At 37.6% G+C, this 8768-nt stretch overlaps 1 protein-coding gene across 1 annotated transcript; it reads left to right on the top strand.

Moving 5' to 3' along the window:
- Positions 1-937: 937 nt before the first annotated feature.
- Positions 938-3092, top strand: CLDN8 (claudin 8). The gene has a single exon (XM_017856137.1). The coding sequence runs from the start codon at positions 1159-1161 to the stop codon at positions 1834-1836; it is 678 nt and encodes a 225-aa protein (XP_017711626.1). The 5' UTR covers positions 938-1158; the 3' UTR covers positions 1837-3092.
- The last annotated feature ends 5676 nt before the right edge of the window (positions 3093-8768 follow it).

An 8768-nucleotide genomic window follows, 5' to 3' on the forward strand; every position in this document is an offset into this window, starting at 1 on the left:
AGAAGAAAGTTCACATTGTCTTGCATTTAGGAGTTTCTATGTCCTACTGCAGACATAATATTAAAAGGTAGGAAAACATATTTGGTTAACACCTAATATAACACAGTTTAGTAAATATAGTTCCCTTGTCCTGTAAATATTTTATTTTGAAATATTGGCCGTTTGCATAGACCCAAGGGTCTTGAGACATCTTCAGAATTCTCGTTCCTTCAGCCCAGGAAGACAAAGCAGCAAGAATAGCACCACAAAATAAGCTCGTAAGCTTGTTTAAATGCTATAGTCCTGGCTACATAAGATAATTATCTGGTGACTTTTATTTTGGCAAATTTTTTTTTGTTGTTATAAATGAAGATTATCAGAAAAGTGCCAATAAGTAATTTTTCTGGCTTAAAGAACCCCGATATGTTTTAAGTGCCAAGGAGAAGGACAGCCTTGTGTATTTAATTACTTTAGTTTATTTTGTCCTCTGGCATGATCTGTTCCCTGATTTCACCAAAGTAGAGCTTGCTTTGAAGTTGTGGAAAAATTAAATCAATCACTTGGATCACATGTGTCCCAAAGAATGTGGTTTCCCAGGTAAAAGCAATCTTTCAATCCCCTACTCTCGTTTCACTTTGGCATTTCAGCAGCATTGCAAAATTCTTCGGCAGATATTTTATTTTATCCCTTGGTCCCAGCAGCTCTTACTAAGAGTTTCAGAATTGCCTGTACAAGGTGCACCTTTCACATTACAAGGGATTGGCTCATTTCTTGATGCTTATGCAACCACTTATAACTATGCCTACAGGTAAACATACTGCTGTCTTCTTGGAAGACCGAGAAGTATAAAGAATGTTTATGTGCAGGTCTAGCCGTTACAAGCACCCAAGTGTTGGTTTAGACACACCTGGGTTACCATCCACCTTTTATTGGCTGAGAAAGTTGCCACACCTGATTTGTAAGTTTACCTGTTGCAGCCAATAGCAGGGCCATCTCAGCCAGCCAGCACTGGATACTATCTGGTCAGAGGTAGCAAAGCAGCTCTTATTTGAAAAGCCACTGGGTTCTGAGTTCATTACTACAGGAAAAACTGTTCTCTTCTGTGGCACAGAGAACCTTGCTTCAAAGCAGAACTAGCAGCTCAGGAGTCCAGCTGACTAAAACCCATCCCAGGGGATAATGGCAACCCATGCCTTAGAAATTGCTGGGCTGTTTCTTGGTGGTGTTGGAATGGTGGGCACAGTGGCTGTCACCGTCATGCCTCAGTGGAGAGTGTCGGCCTTCATTGAAAACAACATCGTGGTTTTTGAAAACTTCTGGGAAGGACTGTGGATGAATTGCGTGAGGCAGGCTAACATCAGGATGCAGTGCAAAATCTATGATTCCCTGTTGGCTCTTTCTCCGGACCTACAGGCAGCCAGAGGACTGATGTGTGCTGCTTCCGTAATGTCCTTCTTGGCTTTCATGATGGCCGTCCTTGGCATGAAATGCACCAGGTGCACGGGGGACAATGAGAAGGTGAAGGCTCACATTCTGCTGACAGCTGGAATCATCTTCATCATCACGGGCATGGTGGTGCTCATCCCTGTGAGCTGGGTTGCCAATGCCATCATCAGAGATTTCTATAACCCGATAGTGAATGTCGCCCAAAAACGTGAGCTTGGAGAAGCCCTCTACATAGGATGGACCACTGCACTCGTGCTCATTGTTGGAGGAGCCCTGTTCTGTTGTATTTTTTGTTGCAACGAAAAGAGCAGTAGCTACAGATACTCGATACCCTCCCATCGCACAACCCAAAGAAGTTATCATATGGAAAAGAAGTCACCGAGCGTCTACTCCAGATCTCAGTATGTGTAGTTGTGTATGTTTTTATAACTTTACTATAAAGCCATGCAAATGATTAAAATCTCTATTATTTTCTCAAAATGGACCCCAAAGAAACTTTGATTTACTGTTCTTAACGGCTTAATCTTAATTACAGAAACTGTGCATCAGCTATTTATGATTCTATAAGCTATTTCAGCAGAATGAGATATTAAACCCAATGCTTTTATTGTTCTAGAAAGTACAGTAATTTGTTTTCTAAGATGATTCAAGCATCTACTCTTTTTATCATTTACTTCAAAATGACATTGCTAAAGACTGCATTATTTTACCACTGTAATTTCTCCATGACATAGCATTATGTACATAGATGAGTGTAACATTTATATCTCACATAGAGACATGCTTATATGGTTTTATTTGAAATGAAATGCCGATCCATTACACTGAATAAATAGAACTCAACTATTGCTTTTCAGGGAAATCATGGATAGGATTGAAGAAGGTTACTATTAATTGTTTAAAAACAGCTTAGGGATTAATGTCCTCCATTTATAATGAAGGTTAAAATGAAGGCTTTAATCAGCATTGTAAAGGAAATTGAATGGCTTTCTGATATGCTGTTTTTTAGCCTAGGAGTTGGAAATCCTAACTTCTTTATCCTCTTCTCCCAGAGGCTTTTGTTTTCTTGTATATTAAATTAACATTTTTAAAAAGCAGATATTTTGTCAAGAGGCTTTGCATTCAAACTGCTTTTCCAGGGCTACACTCAGAGGAAAGATAAAAGTGTGATCTAAGAAAAAGTGATGGTTTCAGAAAAGTGAAAATATTTTTTCTTATTATGTTTTTGTATTTGAAGAAGAATGATGCATTTTGACAAGAAATCATTTATGTATGGGTACATTTTAATAAGTATTTGAGTACAGACTTTGAGGTTTCATCAATATAAATAAAAGAGCAGAAAAATATGTCTTGGTTTTCATTTACTTACCAAAAAAACAACAACAACAAAAAATAAAGTTGTCCTTTGAGAACTTCACCTGCTCCTATGTGGGTACCTAAGTCAAAATTGACATTTTGTTCTGTGAAAAATAAATTTCCTTCTTGTACCGTTTCTGTTTAGTTTTACTAAAATCTGTAAATACTGTATTTTTCTGTTTATTCCAAATTTGATGAAACTGACAATCCAATTTGAAAGTTTGTGTCGACGTCTGTCTAGCTTAAATGAATGTGTTCTAATTGCTTTATACTTTTATATTAATAAATTGTACTTTTTTCTAATTATTTGACATTCATTCACTAGTCTCCTTTTATTTCTGTTTTATTAACTTGTAGAAGAGTTTTGAAAATCCTGATATTTTTTATTCTCCAAATTGAGAAAGAATGTCAAGGTTGCCTTGTAAAGATTAAACAGAGCATTAATTTTTGAAAATATAAATTACTCTATGTTATTTAACAACAATATACCTTATAATCATTGGATTCCTATACCAATATTCAATGCAGATAACATATTTATAATTTAAGATAGTACTATAAATTCAAACAAATCTATATGTTATAAATACTATGTATATAACAGCCACATTTGAAAAATTTACTGTAGCTAAATATATATTTCTACTCCTGAGAAATAATAAATAACAGTTGCTAATGTTCTGGGGGCATGTATTACATGCTAGGACCTCTACTGCTTATATGAATTATTAAACCTGTTGTGAGACTGATAATATTATTAGTTCAATTCAAACATGAGGCTATCTCGGAACAATTCATTGATTACCCAGTAGAATCAGGAGATTTAAAAAAAGGGCTGCCTGGCCTCATAGCTCAATACTGTTTCTCTGAAGGAAACTGAAATTTTTTTCAGCAATGTCTAGTTTAGAAACTAATTTTTATATATTAAAATGACACACTTAACTACTATGAGTTGGGAAAACTTATAGTTGTCTTTTAAAAGCAATTTTTTAATTGAGACAGAGTCTCACTCAGTCACCCAGGCTAGAGTACAGTGGTGTGATCTCAGCTCACTGCAAACTCCGCCTCCCAGATTCAAACAATTCTCCTCCCTCAGCCTCCTATGTAGCTGGGATTACAGGCATGTGCCACCACGCCCAGTCATTTTCTTTTTTTCCATGTTGGTGATTATCTTATACCCAAGAGCTCATTCATCCTAGGCAATCTTGCTTTTTCAGGTCAAAACATTCGTAAAAGGAAACATACAGCAAAAATAACTGAGCACCTTGAAGAAGAAATCCATAGGCCCCACCTTCTAAATACCAGTCTCTAATCAACTATTTTTTCTTTTACCTAGAAAGCCCTTTAAATGTCCCAAACTCAATTTATTATTTCTCTCCTCTTTTCTCTGAAACAGAGTAACACTTCTAGTTTTTATTATGGCATCACTTTGAGTATCTCTGAAATCTTTCTACAACTTTCCACCTTTACTCTCAGCTCATCTCTTATCTACATAATTGGAAAAGACTTCTAGACTTGTGTCATTGTCTGCAGAGTCTTTTCCCAACAGCTGTCGTCCATACTTTTATCTTAGTTGTTTCTAAAGTGCAAGACAAGTCCCATCGTGGCCTTCCCATAAGCTCTGTAAGGACATCCCATTGCCTTTAAGGAAAGTCCAAAGGCCTTCGCATATGCTAACTGAGGGGAAGGAAAAATTATCTTATAATTTGCAAGGCAAATTTTATCAAGACAGTTTAACATCAGTGTATAACCAATATAATAACAATTATAAAGTTAATGTCCCCAACTTAGAGTAATTAACATGCCACAGGCCTCTTTAATATTCTGAAAGAGATATACTGACAACTACGAAATGATTCAATTGGTGGTAAATTACATGCAATAGAAAGTTTTATAATGTATTTGTTATGGGAAAAAAAAACCACACGATGGAAAGGACAAGGAGGCAGAGGAGGTGATGTTAAGTGTTTACATTGTAGCTAGCTGGTTTTATGACTTGAGGCAAATTTTAGAATCCAATGTATCCCAGTGTAATTATTATTTTCCAATTGTCGGATAGAATAATAGGCCATAAGGTCCAATAGAATTATAATACGGTGCAATATTCATTGTGTTAGTGAATTTGGAACATTAAATGTGTTGCACCAATGTAAGGCAATATGTATAGTAAAAAGAGGACCAACTTTCGAAAGAGTCAAATGAGAGAACCATCCCATACACACCCCCAAGCAGTGAATTTGGAAAAGTTCATTAGCCCCTCAGTCTCAATCTCTTCTCATTCATATAATGAAGGTAAGATTATTGTAGGAAAGAAGTATATAGAGTAACTAGCCCAATGCTAGAATGAAGAAATAGTGGATCACTTCTCTTTGTATAATATTCCTCCTTAAAAATTCCTTGGAGTTGTATATAAAATATGCACATCAATAAAATGAGCAAAAATAGAGAATAAAATATTAAAATAATAATTTTCCACATCAGGTATTCATTGTGATGGTGAATCTTACCAACAGGTTATTTTATGATTAATTATATAGCCCTGGGAAATGAATCTTTCACTGAATTTAGAAAAAGATAGAGGTAGTTTCATAATTTTACCATTAATACAGAAAGCAAAACATTAATATGCTTTTATCTTTTTTTCCTAGTAAGATTCAGATAACTGTTTTAGGATATGCATTTATAAAATATTTTCATTTATTTTTCTAATCCATTGGTCCAACCTTTAATTAGCCTAATACCAATCTTTAGAGACGCAAGCACAAATAACGTGTTCAGATTTTTGCGAAATGTGTTCTAAAGAAACTCTAAATACTCATCGTAATTGCATTGATTGCTCAAAAATAGCAGTATGCATTAGTATGTAGAAGACTCCATTTAAAAAATTAAAAAATGTGATTACTTAAGCTATTAGCTTTTGATAATTATTTCCTCTCACATAGGAACATTAGTTAAGTACCCATTACATTTTCTAAAATGTTTTAACCTTGCCAAAACATTTATGTCTTGGATAAACATACTACTCTTTCTTCCAGAAACAGTATGTTGTAGTGATTTGGAGCGCAGGAATAAAGGCAGGCAGCTGTGTTCAAATCCCAGCTGTGTCACTTTTTACTGTGTGGTCTTAGGCAAATTACTTAACCTCCTAATGTCTCATGGTCTTCATCTGTAAAGTGGGAGTCAAAATTGTGCCTGAGTCCCAGGGTTGCTGTCAAGATTCACTGAGTTGATATACATAAAGTCCTTAGCACAATACGGGGCAAATAATGAATTAAATATCAATCTTGCCTATTCTAGCTACTTTTTCAAACCAAATAGCGTAATAATATTTTCTTCTTTTTCATACTGTACCACTTGTTACTCTCACTATGACCCCCCTTCTGCTAATTCTGCATCCAAAATGACTGTCTCATGCATTGGGAAACAGTTATTAAGCTACAGTACTGTAAGTGCTAGAGAATCCAGGGATGGAGGAGACAGGTTTTGCTTTCAAGGAATTCACAACTAACAAGAAGAGACAAGAGTGAGGAATGTAGCCATACTGCATGCCTACCCATGTTTTTGTTGTCTTTCTTTACCTCATTGATCCTTTAACAATTCTGTGAAATAGATATTAAATTATGAGAACACAGAGTCTCAATGAAGTAACATACATATGTAAATATACACACATGTATTTTGTATTATCTCATTGACGTTAATTACCTTGAATTAGAATTAGAGAGAATATATATATATATATATTCTCTGTGATTAATATGTATATAATATATGTCTCAAGTCTTCCCTGTGACTCACTGGTCATAGCATTTTTTCTCCCTGAACACTAAAGTGACCTCCTCATCCATCTTTGCTACATTTTAACTTCCTTCTCCTTCCCCTCTTAACCTCTAGATGATTTACTGCTTTTAGTGCCTGACATCTATTACCTTCTCCTGTGGGATAACATTCTATTTTTTGGATTCCAATTGTAGACCTTCTATTTCCATTCACCAGGCCTCCTTCCTTGTCCTGAGAAAGACTTCCCTGTCAGTATCCCTGCAACCCCCTCCTCTCAACTGTGATGCAACTGCTGAAACAAAGCCAAACTGCTGCTGAGGCCCAGCAGTCAGAGGCTGGAAGCGTTCTGAGAAGTTTCAGGCGCTGCCACCTTCCTGGAAGAAAGAGAAGCATTGTGTTCAATGGTGAGTCTAAGAAGAAGGAAGGGATTCCTGGTGTAGAGGCTCAAGGCCAAGCCTGAATCTCTTCTAGGAGTGAGAGGGTGGGAGAGAAACTCAGGCCCTCCTTGCTTAACAAGTAGTCCTGGAAGGAGGGAAGCCTTTGTTCACCAGTCTTAGGGGGCTGATTTTGGGGCCAGAAAAACCTTGGGAGACTTATTCATAGGCTGGGTTCCTACTTAGCCTGGGGCTTTGGAGACTGTAAGACCAGACAGTGAAGACACTGGAGAGCTGGGAGTGTGGAAGCTGTTTACCAGGTTCCCAGTAGTCAGACAGCAACTTTCAGGTCACTAGATCACCACGGACAGCAAGAATTCCTCCCACTCCAGGACTGGTTATTGCTGATGGTAGCAACTTGACTTCCATAGGGGAAAAGATCCTGAAACTATGTAAGGGAACATCAAATAGGGCCCAACAAGCAAAAAAGTGAAGGAAACTGCTTCAAATATGGCAAAGTTGATCCTCAAATTCAGAACTATTCTTTCCCAGCCCTAGAGACAAGTTCAACATCTTAAGTATGGGAAAACAAACCAGATAAACAAAACCACAAAACATCAAATGGCCCAGCCTTCTTTCTTCTTCTGGTCTTCTGCCATGGGCCCCGTGGTGCCCATATTCTGGTCTGGTCAGACTCCACGTTATCTCTTTGCCATTCAGAAATTCTGTCCTTCAGGCATTTGATCACCGGCAATGCCCTCATCATCCTTTATTGTCATGGGTGGTTGAACCCCAGACTCTGCTTGACCTCTTTCCTCCTGGCTGCACCCACTCATCTTCCCCTGTGCCACACCATGCTGTGTTAGCCCAGTCCCACTGTGGGACAGAAGTGTGTCAACCACCCCACGCTCCTTCTGGGAAGGAGATTTATTCTACGCTATTGCTCTCTGGGCTCCCTTCCTGTCCTTCAAATCACCATCTGTTGTATATCCCCCACCTACCTATATACACCTATGGGTAGATATCTCTTCATAGCTATAGGAGATCCTCTTTGAAGAAGCAACTATAATGTATTAGATGCTCGTTGCACATTGCTAAACCCACTCCTTGCCCCTTTCCTAACTGCCTGCTTTCTTTCTTTTCTTTCTTCCTTTCTTCCTTCCTTTTTTCTTTCTTCTTTCTTTCTCTTTCCCTTTCTTTTCTCTTTTCTCTCTTTCTTTCTTTCCTTCTTTCTCTCTTTCTCTCCTTCCTTCCTTTTTCTTTCTTTGTTTCTTTTCCCCTTTCTTTCTTTTCCCCTTTCTTTCTTTCTTTCTTTCTTTCTTTCTTTCTTTCCTTTCTTCCTTCCTCTCTCTCTTCCTCCCTCCCTCCCTTCTTTCTTTCTTTCCTTCCTTCTTTTCTCTCTTTCTCTCCTTCCTTCCTTTCTTCCTCTCTCTTCCTCTCTCCCTCCCTCCTTCCTTCCTTTCTCTCTCTCTTTCCCTTCCTTTCTCTTTCTCTTTCCCTTCCTTTCTCTCTCTCTTTCCCTTCCTTTCTCTCTCTCTTTCCCTTCCTTTCTCTCTCTCTTTCCCTTCCTTTCTTTCTCTCCCTTCCTTCCTTCCTTCCTTCCTTCCCTCCCTCCCTCCCTCCTTTCTTTCTCTTTCTTTCTTTCTTTCTTTCTCTTTCTTTCTTTCTTTCTTTCTTTCTTTCTTTCTTTCTTTCTTTCTTTCTTTCTTCTTTCTTCCTTCCTTCCTTCCTTCCTTCCTTCCTTCCTTCCTTCCTTCCTTCCTTTCTTTCTTTCTTTCTCTCTCTCTCTCTCTCTCTCTCTCTCTTTCTTTCTTTCTTTCTTTCTTTCTTTCT

The sequence above is a fragment of the Rhinopithecus bieti genome, unplaced genomic scaffold (assembly GCF_001698545.2).
Source record: "Rhinopithecus bieti isolate Rb0 unplaced genomic scaffold, ASM169854v2 scaffold_1295, whole genome shotgun sequence".
Taxonomy (NCBI): Eukaryota; Metazoa; Chordata; class Mammalia; order Primates; family Cercopithecidae; genus Rhinopithecus; species Rhinopithecus bieti.